The sequence below is a fragment of the Ammospiza caudacuta genome, chromosome 3, assembly GCF_027887145.1.
Source record: "Ammospiza caudacuta isolate bAmmCau1 chromosome 3, bAmmCau1.pri, whole genome shotgun sequence".
NCBI lineage: Eukaryota > Metazoa > Chordata > Aves > Passeriformes > Passerellidae > Ammospiza > Ammospiza caudacuta.
The window spans coordinates 2,186,045-2,205,194 of record NC_080595.1 but is presented as its reverse complement, the minus strand read 5'-3'; the positions used below and the strand labels follow the sequence as shown (position 1 = coordinate 2,205,194).

At 41.5% G+C, this 19,150-nt stretch overlaps 1 protein-coding gene across 3 annotated transcripts in view; it reads right to left on the bottom strand.

Annotated features, from left to right (window-relative positions):
• Positions 1-578: 578 nt before the first annotated feature.
• Positions 579-19,150, bottom strand: part of XPO1 (exportin 1) — a 34,108-nt gene continuing 15,536 nt past the window's right edge. For all 3 annotated transcript variants that reach the window (XM_058802876.1, XM_058802877.1, XM_058802879.1), the window contains 21 exons: positions 15,808-15,869; positions 15,688-15,732; positions 15,420-15,601; positions 14,902-14,950; positions 14,690-14,809; positions 14,450-14,578; positions 13,705-13,863; positions 11,222-11,419; positions 10,481-10,619; positions 9,005-9,186; positions 8,051-8,207; positions 7,785-7,948; positions 7,088-7,222; positions 6,040-6,223; positions 4,838-4,944; positions 4,320-4,514; positions 3,715-3,883; positions 2,835-2,969; positions 2,561-2,720; positions 2,370-2,466; positions 579-1,630 (listed from right to left, as the gene is read on the bottom strand). In XM_058802876.1, coding sequence (XP_058658859.1) covers positions 1,484-1,630; positions 2,370-2,466; positions 2,561-2,720; positions 2,835-2,969; positions 3,715-3,883; positions 4,320-4,514; positions 4,838-4,944; positions 6,040-6,223; positions 7,088-7,222; positions 7,785-7,948; positions 8,051-8,207; positions 9,005-9,186; positions 10,481-10,619; positions 11,222-11,419; positions 13,705-13,863; positions 14,450-14,578; positions 14,690-14,809; positions 14,902-14,950; positions 15,420-15,601; positions 15,688-15,732; positions 15,808-15,869 — 2,915 coding nt within the window. In that variant the 3' untranslated portion in view covers positions 579-1,483. The remainder of the gene's footprint in view (positions 1,631-2,369; positions 2,467-2,560; positions 2,721-2,834; positions 2,970-3,714; positions 3,884-4,319; positions 4,515-4,837; positions 4,945-6,039; positions 6,224-7,087; positions 7,223-7,784; positions 7,949-8,050; positions 8,208-9,004; positions 9,187-10,480; positions 10,620-11,221; positions 11,420-13,704; positions 13,864-14,449; positions 14,579-14,689; positions 14,810-14,901; positions 14,951-15,419; positions 15,602-15,687; positions 15,733-15,807; positions 15,870-19,150) is intronic.

Genomic DNA, 19,150 nt, shown 5'->3' with positions numbered 1-19,150 from the left:
CAATGGCTACACCTCATCCCAACAGCCTGGAGACCAAATCCATGGAGAAACCTGGGGACAGCTCGACACAGACTGCTAGAGAACAGAGACAAGACACGACACAGAGGGGGAAGCCAAGACTGTACACACCCTTAGTGTTCATACTGCTTCATTTATCTGTGAAAATCATTTAACTACAAAACTGTAGGTAGAAAAATAACCGTAGATCTTGTCTACACATGTTATTAACATGGACTATTTTAAACTGTTTAGTCAAGATACAGTGCAATACGTCTTTGAAATAAATTGCAAAGAGTCCAGAGAGAGAAAGAGCAAGAGTACCTCATTCCTGGCATTTGATAGTAACGTGGTATGGAGTAGTTATCCACGGAGGTAAGTCAGAACAGCTACCGTACTTCCAAATGGAACCCAACTTAGTTCGTGGTAACTTCAAGCACAACCAAAGTCCTTGAGATGAGGCAAGCCAGAAGCAACAGTTATCTAGACCTCAAGGAGCTTTTCCTACACCTTCAAATACAAATCTTAAATATGATCACAGCATTTTCATCCAATAAAAGAATAAGCCAAAGAAAGAAAAATAAATGTAAACCAAGTTTATTTTGCTCTTAAGTAGTGTTCTTTAAGCACTACAGCATGGTAAACAATGTAAATTAGTATAAGTCATCTCAAAAGCCAGTTTTTTTTTTATTTTATGAGTTGTTAAAAAGATGCAGCCTATTCTAACAGGATAAATATTTTAACCATTTCACTTCGAGTTAATGAAGGCTCACAAATGAGCAACACTCCTCATTGAGGAAAACAAAAAGCTGTTGTCGACAAAGCGACAGCACACACACAAAAACAAAAGAACTGTGTAAAAATAACTAACTGTACTGTGTTCCCATACTCTTTAGAAGTTGCTTTACAATGGGATGATATGCACATGATCTTGCTGCAAACTTGCCATACAACTTGCAAATACACGTAGCCTATAGCCTTACCACTCAGTCCAGAAAGCTGCTAACTGATCAGAACAAACGCAGCACTAGGATCCTCTGCTTAACAATTAATTAATTCTGTCTGCTTTACTCTTTACCTTTTCTCCTAGACTGCAGGACAGACTAGAAAGAAAATGACTCCGAATTAAAAATCGATACTCTGACAGGAAATTGTATTATTTTGCAATATAGTCTTTTACAAGTTACGCTTTGCCTATTTTCCCCTTAGCCACAAAATGGGCATGAAGTAATTACTTTGAAAATGCCTTAATTTTCAACTTCATGCAAATCTAAATAAAGATGACCAAACAAAAGCTTAAACAATGGAAGGATATTTCACAGAAAATTTCTTATACAAAAAACACATAAGAAAAAGGGCCACTAGGTGACATTTTAATTTACAAATTGGCATCATTTTGGTCAACAAATATCCAAGTGCTGTTTTCTTCTATCACAACAAAGTAGCTGTACAGAAAGAAAACTGCAAAACTTGTTTTATTTTTGTTTTAATCGCACATCTCCTCGGGAATTTCATGTGGATTAAGGATGCCAGGTACAGACATCTGAAGTTTATGCTTCTCCTCTTGAGCCTGCCGAAGGGCTGTTTCTCTCTCCTCCAAGAACAAGTCTGATGTGTCTTCACCTGCAAATTCCTGGGATAATTCACACAAAACCATCAGTTTGTTGTCAAGTGCTTAAGGCAGAGTAATAGCTTCCAAAATTATACAGGGAACATCTTCCCTTCCTGTTCCCTGACAGGCTACTTGCATGGCTTTCTGTTCCTAAGGTCACAACCAGTGTAAAGCAATGTTTAAAGATGGTCACTGTGTTACAGAATGGAATGCCAAACCCAGCAGCTGGAGTCTACCACCATTAAAGCAGAGTCATTACAATTCTGAAATACCTGACAATTGCAATCTCAAAACTAATTAACAAACTATTTCCTGCCATCTTATCATTCCAGCATTCTTAGAAAAAAATAAAGGCATAGCATTAGTGTAGTGAATTTCAAAACTGGTCCCAATTCCAAGTAGAATGAAAAAAAAATCTGGTTAAAAACAGATTTCCCATTAGATTAAACTGAAAACTAAAAACTTATTTCCCATTAGATTTAGTTTTGCAGTTGTCCTAAGACATAAGGATTGTGTGCACAAAGCATAACACAAGCAATGATGTTCAAACCCAATTTGTAAGTGAAATCCCAGTGAAACAGGTTCCATGAACACTACTCAGTCACACAAGCCATTGGACAGAGTTCTCACTGCATTTTAAAAAGATGCAAAATAACTTCTATTTCTCAAACAAGCACTAACTCCACACTGTCTAAAGCTTTCCAACAACATCCTGTTGAAAATAACTTTAAGTTTCTTGAGAAAAGCATGCCCAACACACCTTGATTTGGACCAGGAAATCCCTTAGGTGTTCCTTGAAGGCAGGAATATCCTGGTTTAAACTGAAGAGCCCTGTTACGAACAGCTTCACCTGGGCACTAACAGCAAACACAGCAGTTAGAATAAAAACTGAAATAAAGCTTCAAGAAATAAAAACCCACCAGAAGCATGAATGAATCGTGGCACACTTACTCTTGCAGGTGAGGAAATGCAGATTTGAGGAGATTAGCCACATACTCCTGAATAAACATTTGGTTGTTCACTGGGCTGCCAGGGTTTAAAGGAGTACTGATCTTTCCCTCTTCTACCAAGTTGAACATGTAGGCAAGGATTGACGCATGCATTGTCAAACCTGCAGATCAAAGGCACACACAGGCAGCTGTTATTGAGCAGCAGTTGTTATTCAGACAGCATGTGAGCCATGACTGTGCTGCTCAGGGTGCTTTGAAGCAGGGGCCCTGCTCACCTGCAGTGTGGGAGGTGTCTGTGACCACGGAGAAGATGTGCTGCAGGATGTCACAGAAATAGGTCTGGTAGAAGCTCTGGGCAGCCGTCTCCTCCTGCGCCACGTTCTGCAGCAGGGTGTACAGGATCTGCAGTCCTGCACAACAGGCATGGACAGTGACCAGGAGAGCAATATTCCAACAGCTGGGAGATTCTGGCCTTTTGCAAAGCCCAAGAAACCCCAATGGGCAGCAGGGTGCCCACACGTGACGGGTGTGTGAGGCACTGCCCAGGCTGGCACTAGAGGACACTGCCTCCCAGGCATGCCACGCCCCTCTGGCTTCATTATACTATATTAGCATATCATTAGCATAAAGAGCCAATCACACTTCTTGATCAGCAAAATCCTCTATCCAGACAAATGTTGGCTGTTTAAACAGGGAAAGAAGCTCTGGGCACCCATCTCCCAGAGCTTAAAACAGGGAAAAAATGTCTCAATATTTAGATTTAAATGGAAACTTCAATTACTTTACTTGGTGAAATTCTACTGAAAAACATCCTTTCTCCCCATCCCCAAATAGCTACAAGAATCACTGTTCCACAGTTTTTTGTGGCACCATTTTAAGCCGCTGCTTAAAATGTTCAGCCATTTCAGAAGAGTGCCAATGCTCATGTGGCAAAGAAAGCAAGAAGAAACTGTAACACTGCTCTCTTCCAGCTACAGAAATAACAACAACCAAACATCTCAGCCCATCCATGGATTCCTGGCTGACACCTCGGAGCTGAGACAGAGGAATTGCACATTCATGTGAACAATATGCTACGCTTGATGAAAGAAAAGGAAGAAAAAAACCAGCATTCTATCAGAAAAACTCTGATCTGTATTAAACACTTCCATTTACCTGTATCTGCAACGTTTCTCATTGTGTGTTTGAAAGCCCAAATAATAGAATCCAGGACAAGTTTGAACTGTGCAGGTGGAATGGCCAGGAAGGCTGGGAAGCAGTGAGAATTTACAGCTTGAAGTAGCAAGAAGAAGTTTGTTCTATGTTCAGGATATTCTTCAAAGTCCTAGAAGGGAAAGGGGAAAAAAGCCAAGTCTCCTTAAGTTCCATGATAGCATCTTCCAAACAGAGCAAGTCAGTACACAGTGCACACTTAGTGAGGAAACACTGGACTGAGCAGTAGTGGTGCTCTTACACTCGAAATATTTATCAATTTTAGCACTTTGTCCTACACTGACATTTGACTTCTGCCTGCAGAAGTGCAGCACTCCAAGGCCCCAGAAAAATGACTAATGGCTTAAATCAAGAGCTAACCAAAGAAATCTAAAGCAATATAAGATACCTAACTAGACAGCTCAACTATAAAACAATTACATTCATCTGAGCAGAAATCTTGTCAAGTGCCACAAACACGCTCTGCGACTGGAAAAAAACCCATCAATCCCAAGATCCCAGTGATGCTCAGAGAGAGATGCCCCATCCCAGGTTTCAAACATGAATACCTTGTTGATCATGTTTAATGTGCACTCAAAGACAGCATCGAAGATCTGAGGTATTTCAGCAGTGATGTGCACCCCCAGCTTGTTGACAATGATGGCCATGGTGCTGAGCACCTCGGGCTCGCGCGCCGCCGGCACGTTCCGCTGGTAATCGATGAGAACTGCATCCAACAACGGAGGAACAAAGTTCTCAGCTACCTGGGTGCAAGAGTGAGCCAGGTTATGGCAGAGCAGCTGCTGGGCACAGTCTCCAGCACAGTCAGCAGCCAAGTTAGTCCCTCCTTCAGTTGCAGGTGACACTTCTCTGTAAGTTGAAGTTTCCATCCTCTGTCTCCATCTTACATCTCCTTGTCTCCCTTTATGATTACTCCCAGCTAAAATCAACTGAAGTATCTCAAGCACTGCTCAGGCTTACCTCTTCTAATTCCCCTTGCTCCACTATATTTTACACACCTCCTGAAGCAAGTTCCTGTGACCAACAACTGTCTCAGGGGTTATTTGTACAAAATGCATCCACTTACCATCTGCGGATCATTGGACCTGCTCACCCAGCCAGAAATTAATTTTAAAGTTTCCCTTTTTACAGTCCTCATACTTCTAATCAAGGGCTGCTTTGTTACCATTTCACCTGGAAAATTTTAAAGCTTCAGTTAATTGTGTGAGGTGCCAAAAAAACCCCAAACCAAACAAAAAAACCAAAACAAACAAACCCAAAGAAACCAAAAAACAAACAAAAAACCAGAACAAAACAAACACCAGAAAAAGACCCCCACCAACTTAACTTGATATTAACAAAATAGAGAATACTTGATTGTTATATCTGTATGATATTAAAGACTTTCTTTGTCTTTAATCATTGCCAGTTGTAAAAACATTCTCAGATGCAATCACAGCAGTTGCTGCTCCAGCTCACCAAGCCCTCAGCCCCAGCAACTGCTTCCTCAACTTCTGTGTGTCTGGCAATGATGAATCCTGGCCATTAGATCAGCTGAATGAAAAGCCATTGATTTCTGTGCCAGTTCTACTCTGAATTCCGAGAAGCCACTTCAAGGTGAAGCAGCTGCGCAGTTCCCAAGCTGCTCTGAACATTCCAGTTCCCAGGTACATCCTGTGCACTGGCCAGAAAACTGGCACAGAATTCAGCAAGTGACTCATTTCATCCTGTAATGGGCTACTACATTCAGCACATTCTGCTGAGATGCCACAGGCCCTAAGTTAGCTGGTAAAAATAAGGGAGATAATTGAGAATTCCTCCTGTGATTGCAAGCCTGCTTTACCAGGACTTTCAGGCATCTTCACGCATTACATTTCTGCAAGACAGCCTTGGAGCAGCACTCTCATCCCAAAGCCTGCTGACATTTTCTGAAGCAATGAACAAGATCCTATTGACAGACAGTCCTTTAACACTCAAAACCAGAGCAAGCTAAAAGAACACAGGCTACCTACACTGCATCTCAGCAAGATGCTTATCAATTCTAAGTGAGCAGCCCTGGTGCTCTGCATTCTCCTAAACTCGATCATTTAGAGATGTTTCTTCCTCCCTCTAAAGCTGGGAGCTCTTTATTTGAATACAACATCTGTTAACAAGCAAAGATTTAAGTGAGCACTTTCAGCCCTTCCCCACTCTCTCAGAGGGTAAAATTAATTTAACTCGGATGTACTCTGGAACCCAAAGGCAGACACTGCTAAACCCCATTTTCAGGGAGAACATGGCATTTCTTACCATTAGCCTGAATAGCTGCAGAAATATTTTCACTTAGGCACTTGTACACATTCAGCATATCTAAATAAATTCTTCCAAGCTGAATCACAAAGGGGTGGCCAACTGCTTTACATGCTCGTACATTGGTTTTCAGAATGCTACCAAGCTGCTTAACTGTTTCAGGATCCTTTAGAATATCAACATTCTGTGAAAAAAATTAAGAGGTCATCTTCATTAGTGAACACAACCACCCTTTGGCTTGCAATATAAAAGCCTAAGTTTGAACAATTTATTTTATACACTGCCTGAAAGAACAGATCACTCAAATTTATGGACTTTTTATAGAGATCCTGCAGTTTATTTCATGGCAACAGAGTCAGGATAAAACTTCATTTAATTCTGCTTTTCCACAGAATTATTTGCTGCAATGCTACAAGCATTACTCCAGTTAGAGAAAGAGGAAAAACTAAGGAGATTAGGAAGTTGAAAACAGATAGAAGGGGTCCAATGGAAACAGTATGTTCTTGGGAGAAGTCAGGGTAGGAAAAGTAACTCAAGCTTGCTTAAGGTTCAGGCCCTTCATTAGATTAACTGCAAATGGATTGTCTCTTGTGAGGTGCAGGACAGTTGTTCTTTAAGGTGCACAGATAAGTATTTTCAGAAGACTGAAGGAAACAGAAGATAAAGAAAAAATTCTGTTTAAGAGAATGCTGGGAGCAGAAATGAAGAACAGGGAACAGTATTTTCAGCATTTTAACTTTTCTGTTACCCAAAAGCCAAGTGAAAGGGAGGCAGAAAAAACTACTGAAATTAATTCTGTACAGTAACAGAATTGTGTACAGTAACAGATTGTGCTTTAAATCAAATTTAAACAGGTATTTATTTTGTCATTTAAGTCTCCTCTCCCAAAACAACACCTCCATTGTCACATCGATCTCTCTCTCAGCCATCATGCAATGAAGTCCAGCCCAACTCTGTGCACTCAGTGTAAAAACACAGCCAGGGGAGGGCACACATTTAGCAGGGTTTTTGACCTGAACACAGAACACACTGAAATGCAAGAGCTCACCTTTGTTGCCTGCTGAATGATGCTGTCCCACACCTGGTTGGGCAGCAACATGTACTTTTCTATCAGGTGCTCCTGCACACTCTGGTCTGTCTGTGCCCCAATCATGTATCCAACTGCTTCGTAAAATGTGTGCACCTGAGGGCAGCAGCAACACCACAAACAGCAAGGTTAGAAAGGACTGAGGGAAAACTCAGTTCTACCAGACATGTTTGAACTGTGCACTGGCTCCCATCAACCCTGGAAGTATCTTCTTCCAGGTGCCAGATCCACTCTGCCTGAAGTTTCAGTGCATTCAGTGTGCAGGTGCACACTGCTCCTTTTTTGGAAAGGACTGGATTTTTCATTTTCCCTTTTTGGATTGTTCCTCACTCCCTCCTTCCCAAATACAAGGGCTGTAGGTATAAACTGTTAGAGAAGGATATTGCTCTTTCCCAAAGCAGAATCACCAAGTTACATGGAGTCTTCTTGAAGACACTCCAGAAATCAAAATTCCAACTAAATGCACTTTAATTCTCCTTCCAAACATTCCAAATGACATCTCAGCAAGGCATCTTGATCATGGCATTCATACCCTGCCACTGTCCCTAATAAAAACTGAAGAATATAATTCAACCCTTGCAAAACACCCCCACATTTCAACAGGAAGGAACTGTGCATTAATCTTTAGGAATTATCCCCAACCCCAAACAGAACCTACCTGTTGTGGCTGAAGGTCACAGATGATTGTGTTAATATTGTTCAGGATTTCATCAATAAATGGCATGACCTCTCCCACCTGAACCTGGACAAAGTGTCGGCGGCATTTTTGTGCTATTTTTATAAAGGTATCACAAGCCATGTCCTGGACACCATCGTGGGTTTCTAAAAGAAATTCAGGCAGTTACTGCTTTGTATTTTTTCCTCTCCATGTATAGGCACTTTTTTTAATAATTAAAACAGCAAATCAAAAAAGCAGATAATTACCATGCATAAATTCAAACAGCTTGTTGACTACTGTCTTCAAAAATTTCCAGTGAGCTCTCAAAAACCGTGGGTATTGACCTACTATATACATTATGTTTGATGCAATAATGGCTTTGTTGTCCTTCCCTCGCTTTTGTTCGCAGAGTCCCAGGAGATCCTACAACACAACAGATTCTTAGGTTTCTCTTCAAGTTTGTCTTGTTCCATCAAAAGCATTACAAGCATAAGCATAAGCAGCTATATTAAAGGTGGTTGCCCACAATCTAGCTCAAAATCCTAACAAAGAAATAAAAACCCAAACAAGTCTGTTAAGATTGGGATGATGCAATCATTTAAGTTTTATCCAAACCCTGATCACTGTTTTAAACTAAGGAATCTCCATTTTACATTATAACTGAGGATTCCTGCAGGGGGAGTTCAACAAGCCTTACACTACTCAGTACTGGCTGAGTAGCTGATAGATAAAAATACAGACTCCACATAAATAGAAGAAATTAAACTACATCTTCTGTATGACTAAAAATATTCTGTAAGCATCTTTGTATGACATTTTAATGCCTGTTATTCTTGTAAAAATATTATCCACATATTAACCAAACTTCAACGTTTGATCAATGAATATACAGATATAGCAAAAGAGCAAGTCTTGTTACAGCCATGGGTTACTCTGCCACTCTGCTGGATTTCATAAGCAATCCCTTTCCATCTCTTCTGCATCCCCAAAGAACACATTTAACCATAAACTAAACTTTATCTGATGAAAAGGCTCCTTGGATCGATGCATTGTTCATCACTAATTTATTCATCCCCCCTAAATTCAGGATGAAGGCTTCCCATTAATTTGTTCTTCTCCACCAGGGCAGCTTTCTAAGCTGCCAGAGCAGTATTTCTGCAAGTCTGGTTTCTGCAGCACAACCTGGGGTGTGAGCAGGCTGCTGGCTGTGCCCAGCCCACCTTGATCACTGTGACCAGGAACCTCTTCTCATCCTCCTCGTGCATGGCGCCGCTGATGGAGCCGATGGCCCAGCACAGCGTGTTCAGGTTCTTCCAGGACCACTCTGTCCCATTCACCTGATTGTGGAGCTTTTCAGTCATAATTCTTTCTGTGTCTGCATAGTCCAGATGTGTGAGATAAACTGAAAGACATCAATGTGGAACCTTTGAAAGCAGCAGCCTGGAGCTCAACTCCATAAACTTCCATAAAAACCCACTGAAGCTCTCAGGTTAAAGTGTCCTGTTTCCTTCCTGAAGTCATGACAACACAAGGTAATTAAAGCAGAAATTTGTTCAAATTATTTTAAAGATGGACAATAAATTTCATTGAGAATTTAAGTTCTAAGGAACCTCAGCAGAACTTCACATGCAGGTGATGTGAAAAGTCTAAATCAATGCATATCCTACATGACACCAAGGCAAATTTTTATCAAAAGGCATCTGTACTGATGGCCTGTAGGAATATGGGATTGGCTGCCTATAGGGGACATTGTACAATGTGTCATCCCACAGATTTTCTGCAGCTCTGTAATTTACTGCTGGTTGCAATAAGCCACGATTAAAGTGGAGCTGGTGCTCCAGAACAGGTCTAGGTGGAAGATTCAGGTACCACAACTCAGTCACTTGCATCAGCCCCTAATAGGATTAGTGTCTCCAATATAAAACTCTAAATCCCAGCAAGTCAAGAGCAATTTATGGCCAGGTTCAGAAATAGATTTTTACTGTACCACAGAACTTCCACCACATTCTCCTCCCCTTTCTTTTTCCTCCTCTTATAGGTAACACAACATAAGCAATACAAACCTGACCTGCATTTTCATAGAAATAATCCTGTATTTGGCAAAACAACTTAGACTCAGGATATACAGTAATTGTTTCACAAAACAAAAATGGTCTTCACATTCCACATACAGATGTATTAAAATAATTAATTTAACACTGGCTATACCTATATCCCCAGCAGACAGGTGAGAATAAAAATGCCCACTACACTACATACACTCTGCATGTCACAAGCTTTCCAACACACACATTCCTAGTGCATCAACCTCATGCTCAACACTCAGTGTTCCCATCTACACTTGAGAAAATAAATTTAATATTGAATGTCTAATGTCCTGAATATCTGACAACTCTCTCCCTTTGCTCCCTTAAGTTATGATTTGGACTTTCAATATTGTTTCCTGCCTCAAAAGTCTCATTATCACTGCAATACCTAAGGACAAAATTAGGTAGTGAACTACTACTCCATCAGGTTATAATGCCTCAAACAGGAAACTTCAGAGCAGGCACTGCCTCCTCCCCTTGCAGCCTGTGCAGTACCCCTTGCTGATAACCATTCACCCACACAATACTTGAGATGCTGAGATAACACCCTGCAGCACTCTGATGCAGCTGCACAATCCCAGAGCACACAGCTGCAGCCAGTTCACTTACCCAAGGTTTCTCTCATGTTTTTATACAAATTGATGGAATCTGTGTCCTTCATGAACTCCCGAACCACCTCCCCCTGGTCATTCTCCACCACCAGGACTTCTTCAGGCTTGGCCATGCGGCTCACCATGAGCAATCGAACCTGGGGAAGTGCAAACTCCATCAACCTGCAACCACCACCCCTCTCCCAGCTGCACAAGTGTCCCCAGAGCCCTCTGCCCAGCAGCCTCAGCCACAGACAGGTTATATCCACCTGTACAGAAATGGCAGCTTCTTCCAGTGAGGATAGAGCTGCTGACTTCTCTCTCTTCAATGAACAGAGGAGTACTTAAAGAAACTCCAACCTATGTAGTATTCATACAATAGTAAGTTCAAAATGCTTATGTCATAATAGGGGTCTTTTAAGGACCACTTTTCTCGAACACACGGGTTTTCCTCCAACTCTAAGACCCCAGTCTTTCTGCTTACAGAAATTGCTTAATACAGATTCATGTTAAAATTAAACATCTTTAAAAAAGTTGAAATATCAGCTTTTTAATTAATATCACATTAATTGTCTTATTATATACTGGTGTCATCTTAAAGTATTTTCACATTGATTCTATAACTAGAGTTGAATCAACTATCGATTACTCTAAGGTAAATTTTCTTGTGTCCCTCCTTACAGGAAGTGAAATCTCTAATTCACCAAGAAAAGCTGAATGTCCAGAGTGCCCTCCCTTGAGCATGGAGGGAGTCCCTTACCTTGGACAGCACAGGCAGATAGAGCTGTCTCCTTGGAGGGACATCGAAGTGCTGGCTCCCCGAGAGCAGCGGCGACGCCGACGTGGAGAACGGGCTCTCCCTGTAGAGCTCAGCAGCTAAATGGTTCCAATATTCCAGACAAATCTTGAAAATTTCAGTTTCTTCAACTTCTGATACCAGCAACATGTAATGAAGAGCCTGGAAAAGTGTGATTTGAACACCCAATTAGTGAGTGTATCTGCAGATCAAAGCACATGGCTTCAAGTTCAGTTATCCAAATGCTGCCCAAATGCCAAATGAATCTGAGAGTTTGGAACATGAGGCATTAACACTGCAATGGCATCACTGACAGGTCAGAGTTGGGACTGGCAGAACAACTCCTAACCAAGGACTCTCATCTCTTATTGTTACTTTCAAAGTGTGTGTTGTGTTTTTAAATCTGAAATAGCCTAAAGACATCTTAGAAATGCCATCACCAAACCAGCCTGTTTGGAAATTATCAGACCCACAGCCTCTGGAGCTCTGCAAGGCATTTTCAGAACCTCAAAAAAGCCTCACCAGCTGCTGCCAGCGATTGCTATTCTCAAGACTATTGCTGCTACTTTGTTCTGAATCCTTTGACCCTGGCATGCTGCTCCTTTGCCTTCAGAGAAGTCATCTACCAGAACATTTTCAACTTCTTTCCTGACAGAACAGCCAGCGCAGGCTGAGCAGGGAGAGCCACTGATGCAATTCTGACAAGCTCAGATAGCAACCAGTGAAACTACTCTTTTGCCTAAGCTTATTATGCAGTCCCTGGTGAAAGATATCAAAGCAATTGCCCATTAGTGAACAAACAGAATGAAATGATAAAATCTGAAGATATTTTCATAGCTTAAACACTCCAACATTAGGCACTTTGAAAGGTAAAGACCTGATACAGCATCTCCACCTACAGTGTCTCAGGGACTCAGGACAGCCATACATTGGTCTTTACACAGCAATTTCTCCAGGTAATATCACTCAAAATAACTGATGTAGATTCCTCTGCTGGTCTGCAGAGATCCAGTGAATCCATGGAATTATTTCAACTGCTACATCCAAAGTGCAGGAATTAACAGGTTAGAATGGCACACAGCTTTTTAAAGTAAACCTGTACTTAGGTTCTATTACACCAGAGCTTAGAGAAGTTTAATTTGGAAGCATTTTAGGCAGGCATAAGAACTTTGTTAAACATTTCAAGCCTGAAAGTCCTCAGAATCCAGTTGTGTAAATGTCTTTTTACACAGGTCTTCTCAGTACAGCCTCAGTGTAAGTGGAAACTTGAGCCTTGAGCTGTGTGCCCCTGATTCCCAGTTATTTTAAAAGTTTACTGCTTGCAAATTCAGGAATTTATCTGGAACTGTTACCAGCTGCTCTGAGTCCATCCTCTAAATGAGCTACAATAATTTGATATTCGCAGCCAATTTTAATAATATGCCTTTTTTCTGTAGAGGGCTACCTCCAGAAGATATTAAGAACAGACTGGAATTCAGATGGACACACTGGATTACAGCTAATCAACCTGCAAAATGCACTTTTCCCTCCCAATATACCTGGTCTCCAGGTTTAAAAATTGGGGTGCTGATTTTCTCCCCCTGTCTCAGGGCAGTTCCTCAGCCTACAACCTCCACACCTGCACAGGGCTTGATTCTGCACAAAGAAAATGGTGCCTCAAGGGGATAGGGAGCAGCCTCCATCGCCTTGGAGTGGAGCAGTAGCAAAAAAGTCACCACAGAACAGTTCAGTCCCAGCAAAATTGTTACTCACAATTGAAACAGCACAACTGGAAACCCTAATCTTGGGATTAGGGTTTACCCTACTCTACCCCTCAGTGCTTCAGCCTTTCCAATCTTTCATTCTTATCTCCATCTCCAGTATTTGCCACAGTCCCAGTGGTTTTACTGTCACAGTCACCTCGTAGGGCTCTGCCTCTGCCACACACAGACTTTACTGCATACAAAGTCTCATCCTTGAGGACTACTTAAAGCTTTTCAGCTGGGAAATGGCAAACTGGGCAGGAAGCTACACCAGGCTGGAGGAACTGGCCTGGAGCATGTGCTGGTCCCTAGAGAGCAGCTCTGGGTGCTCAGTGACAACAGGCTGATGAATCCATAGCAACACATCACCTTCATGTGAGAGGTAAACAGAACGTGTAAACCCATGGAAAAACAATATATTCATTTACTGTGAAGCACTATTTGACACTTCCATGCAGGAACAAGTAAGAAGAGGTTGAGACAGAGTGAAGTTTGCAGACATTGCACTGGTAAAGGATCACTGAAAAGAGAATGCCATTGAAGCATACTAGGAAATAAACCTTTTGAGAGGGTTTTGTATTTCTGACTGGTTTTTTCCTCTTCCCAACTTTAATTACAATGATCTAGAAAATTCCATTCCTTTAACAAATTCCACAACCTTTGAGCATGAGAACACACCTGAACCAGATAAACCACGCTCCTTACCTCCATTAGTGTTTCCCTCAGATTTAACCTTTTCTCTATAAGTAGACCATGCTCCTTGAGGAACGTGCAGAGGAACAAACTGAGATTCTGAATGAAGTTCTGTTCATCATCTTTTCCATTGGAGTATGCAAGTCGGATATTGGTATTTAAAGGAAGCATCTAACAAAAAGAAATCACCAAGAATTTCCCTTTTTATACAAAGCAACTACCTTTATTAACAAGTATGTTGCTTTTTGTTTTTTATGAAGAACCTCCAAGATGGACCAACATTGCCAAGAGAGGAAAAGACTGTTACAAAAAACCCCTTTACCCATCCACTTATGATATAAATACACTGAAGAAGGGACTCATGGACCTGAATCTGAACTGCTCAAAAGGGAATGATCAGATTATACAAATTTGATATATGGTTTTAGTGGGAAATGTTTCTATCTGTTCCAAAAATTAACAAGAAACTTGCAGAAGTTAGGTCAGTTTAGGTCTTGAGACATACAGTTCACATTTCCCCATGAGACAGCCCAAGGGCTCAAAGTATCTCTCAAATTAATCAAATCAATAGAGCAGAAATGCAGCTGGATCAAGTTCAGAAAAACACACTTGGCATTTTCTGATCAAGCCACAAACACCACCAAAGAACAATACTTTTCCTAGCAAGAGCTCTATAAGGAACATAAACCCGTCAACTTTCCACAGAAACGGATTTTGTGATATGAAATTCAAAGGGAGATTTCTGATAAACATTTACCTGTTTTAACTGCATCATGGTCAGTGTAAAAAGTGTTACAAACTGTTCTTCATACTGGCTTACACTGACACCTGCAATCTCTGTGAGGCACTTCAAAGAGACATTTCGAAACATGGGAACATTTAAGAACTGGTGAGGGAAGAAAAAAAAATAAAGATCATTACAGAAGTGTTGTACACCTTTTCTGCAACTTGTATTTAAATTTAAGAGCTGTAATTTTAAATTTTTTTGCAAAAATACCTTGTATATTAGTGTGCTGATTAACTTGGTCTCAAATATATATCCCAGAGGAATCCAGTTCAGAAATCGTAGCAAAGTTTCCAAAGTTGCATGGACTAGGGGAGCGTTTTGGGAGTTTTCCTGTAAATGACAATTTGGAGTTTATGGCATTGTGACACTGTTAGGCACAAAGAGGGGAAGTTTGAAAACATCATTAAAGAAATGTGACTTACCATCACAAACTGACACAGCTGAAATATCTGAGAGAATTCATTGCACATGCTGTAAAAAAAAAAAAAATTAAAACTAAGCATTTCCACATTTCATAAATCAAAATATCTATGCCCACAGGACAGGTCCTTAAGACCCAGGCCCATGGAGGCACTCTAAAGCCACCTGGTTTATCCCCACTTTCATGGTAATAATCCATATCTGAGGTAGCTTGAAGCCTGCAGCTAAACTCTAAGAAAAGAAGGAAATACAATCAATCAATGCTGAATGCTGTGTTAAAGGATAGGAACCATCAGTCAACAGATGCTACTTGCAGCAAGCTACAAATCCCTGTGTGTACAAAATGAAGTTAGGGATCCCCTAGGAGCAGTGCTTCAAAGAAAAACCAGTAACCCTCTTGGGCTCAGAAATGGAATTACACAGCTGTAGGTGCTCACACAAAGGCTCCAAGTGACAGAACCTATTTAGCAGCAAGCACAAAGTCTACTCTGTTCATCAAGGTTTAAACAGATATACTTGCCTGTCTTTCAAATGCTTGGCTTTGACTTGAGTAATCTGGCCACTGGAGAAGTCAAACACTTCCTCACTGAGCAGTTTGAGGATGACCATGTTGTTCTGGCAGAGGCTCTCGCTGGTCCTGCTGGCGCCCACGATGTCGCTGATGAACGTGGGCCAGTGCTTGGGCCACTCCTGCTTCAGGATCTGCCAAGGGAGCAGCCCCACGTCACACACACAGCCAAGGCACACACTTCACTGAAAGGCTTAAACTGTGATGAGCTCTGCCTTACCTGAACAAGAATCATATTCAGTTTCCCAATGTACACTTTCTCTTTCTGGAAAAGAGCAGAGAGGAGTCAGGTTTTGCATAATGCTCCCTCCCTCATTCCCCCTGAGAACTCCTCACTTACTTCTACACACGTTGGGTCAGATGAGGTCTTGATAATTAGGCCAACAACGTATTTTTTAATACCTGCAGAAGAGGAAGGGATTTATTTTCAGCTATGCCAGATATCACAGATGTAGCAACAAGTATTTCTGAATTCAGATTCTTCATGGTTTTAAACCAGAAACACCTCTAACAGGCCAGACAAGCCTGAGCATTATTCTTGTGTGCTACATGGGGAAATGCACCTTTATCAACCCTGACAGGGGATATTTTAGATGTACAAGATGGCTTTACACCAAAACTATCTCAATGAAGCAAAAGACCAAGGATTAGAGTGTCCTTGCAGTAATTTTTAAGTGAACTCCAAGAATAAACAGAACTTCCTACGTGTGACTCCAGTTGCAATGCCAGCTTTGCTGAAGTGCACGGATAGCTCTGACACATCACCTGCACTGCACGCAGAAGTTCAGAGCTGCTCCAGTCTACTCAGGTGATCCATTTTAACAACAGGAATTCCTATGCACAGCATTTTAAAGTCAGAGCTTAGCAAAGCTTCTCCTGTGAAACCTTACAAGAACAGAACTCAAACCTTCATTCACTAATACAGCACAATCTGAGTGTGAACCACTGGGCTTTTATAGCATATATGGATGCTGTGAGGCCACCATCTCAGTAAATTCTGCTCTATTGCTTTTTCTTTTTTTTTTTACCTTACACTGGCAATTGGACAATCAGGGACACACAGTGTGTTAGAGCTGTTCCTTTTGTTGTCTCTCTTCTACTAATGTTTTAAAATTATTTTAGAGTGTTCAGCTTCACCATAAAACCAGAAAAACCCCAATCACTGCGGGGAAGTGACACTGTTAAAGTTTCATTTTCCACTTAACCCTTAACTCACTCCTAATGCCTAAATCCATGGGAACAATGATTTCCAAGTGCCAATATCCATTCTGTACAAAACCACCCAAATCCAGGAAAAGGCACGCTCAGAGGGCCTGGAGTCACGACCAGGTGAACATTCCAGGAGCTCAGCTCTGACACCACACTTCAAACCAGGCAAGTGTTTTCTTGTCTTAAGGAAGTTTGAGAATTGCTGGGTGCTTTGCTATTCAAATTCATGAACCCAAAAATCTTGTTTCAATCATTTCTCCTCCAAGATAAGTCAGCCAACTCACACAGACAACATGCATGTGTTGAAGGCTTCAGAAGTTGTCACTTTCAGAAGAATGACTTCTGCTGAAGACATAATCCACACCCTCTGTTGTAACTTTCAAAACTTGTTTAGGACTTGACCAAATTTAGTAGGGTCTTTTTTTTTTTTTCATTTCTGGCTTAAGCAAGAGGATTAGGAAGGACAATTTATTAATTGCATTCTCGTGAAATCTGGAAAAACTAGACCCAGACTTTGAGCCATTAGGTACATACTAGACAGGAGCTGTCCTGCAGGTAGCTCCAACTGCAAGTGGAACCATTCATCACCATCATCAGTGGGATCAATCCCCACTGCTCCAGGAGAATGGTCATTAATAAAGTATCACTGTCAGGCACCCCTGAGACCAGCACAGGAAAGCAGCTGCTCTGCTACAGTTTCTTTATTTAAAAAATTAAAATAAAAGTAAAAATGGTGACCACTGCTCAAAAGACAACCTAAAAAGTTTACTCCCTTTCACATATTACTCTGCTGGCTCCTGAGATCATTCATCCAGTGAACAAAGTCATATTCTTAATCCCCTAAAAGCAGCAGCTATCCAATTCTCTAATGCTCCTTTTGGCACAGATGTCATTTTATACTTTTCCAACTTCAAGTGTTCTGGTTCCTGCTCCATATTTAATAGCTCATTTATTTATCATTCCATAGGAAAGAGAATTTGCAGCAGAACAAATATATGTCAAATTTAGATTCTGACAAAGATCAACCCAGAGGCTCATTACCATTTTCTATCAGAACATGTCCAAGAAACTGCTCAGGGGCAGTAATCCAAGGGATAAGCTAAAAGCAGCGTGTTTGGGGAACTCCAAAGGAAGTGTTGTGTTAGAAAGGAGAGCACAGGACATGCACAAACCCCACAGCCACTGCCTAGAAGGTCTCGTTCCATGACAGAAGCAGCTGAGCAAGTCCTGAAGAGGCCAACACCACAAGTGCCAAGCTCAGCCCTGCACTGAGCCAAGCAGGAAGAGACAGACAGGGCAGGAAAACAGACCTTCCAATAAAGCAAAACATAAACAACACCAACCACAACACCCAGGACACACAAAATGTTCTTCAGAGATTATCTGACCTTGCAACTGCACTGATCTCAGGACACCCAAAGGGAGCAGCCCCTGCTCCAGGCCTGGACCAGCCCCACTGCTGGAATTTTCTAGAAAGCAAAGCCTGAGAATTGCTTTTGTACAAAGTCCCATAAAAGGGATGACAGACCAAGGGCATGAACTTGAGGCCTTGTAGAACATTCCTGGATATCCACCAGATACTGTCATCCTTCTGTGAAAGCTGCTCCTCGACAGAGAGGCAAACATCCATAAAACTGAACCCTTCCTGGAGGGAAAGTTGTTTTCCCAAGTGACCCAAGCCCTGCAATGCCTGGAGTGGAACTGGGACAGCGAGGAACGTCACGTTGTGAGTAATTTCTGCAGCCTGAACTTGAGGAAATATCCTCCAGTTTAACCTTTGGAAGTGCTCTAGGAAGCCATTGCCTCTGCTGCACTGTGTACCCTGAGCTGCTGCCACAGCCCAGCACAGCAGGTGAATAACCATGGACACAATCAGCAAACACACACCTGCAACTAACCCTGCTGTCCTCAGGCACACAGGCACAGCCTTCTGTGCAATCACAGCCAAGCCTTTAACGAGTGTCCAAAATTATTTAGCTGGTGCTGCAGATGCAAGCTCACTCTAATTTACTAAGATTAATAAAGTCTCTACTTTAATAAAGAATAATAGGCACAAATTAATCAGGTGGGCAATGTAACTCTGCAAAGTAACATTATTTTGCAGTCAAAATTAGAATTTCAAATGCTAAAGCTGAGCTGTCCCCTCTGGGGATATTTGTATGCATACACACTTACACTGAAATGTTCAGTCCCAAAATGTAGTCAAAATACCATCTTATTTTTAGTGTTAGAAACAATGCTTTCCCATACAGTCCCATAATCACCTTTACCCTTCAGTGGTGAACTGAATCAATCCATGATCAACAGAAAAGGCACAGTTTGTCTTCACACACACACAGAAGTAGCTCATCCCCTCTTCATCACAGAGAAGCAAAGAAACATCTTCCTCATGAAGCAGGCCAGGAATTTCTCATCACTGCACAGAAAAACCACCTCTACAGCATCTTCCACTGCTTGAAAAGCTTTACACCCAA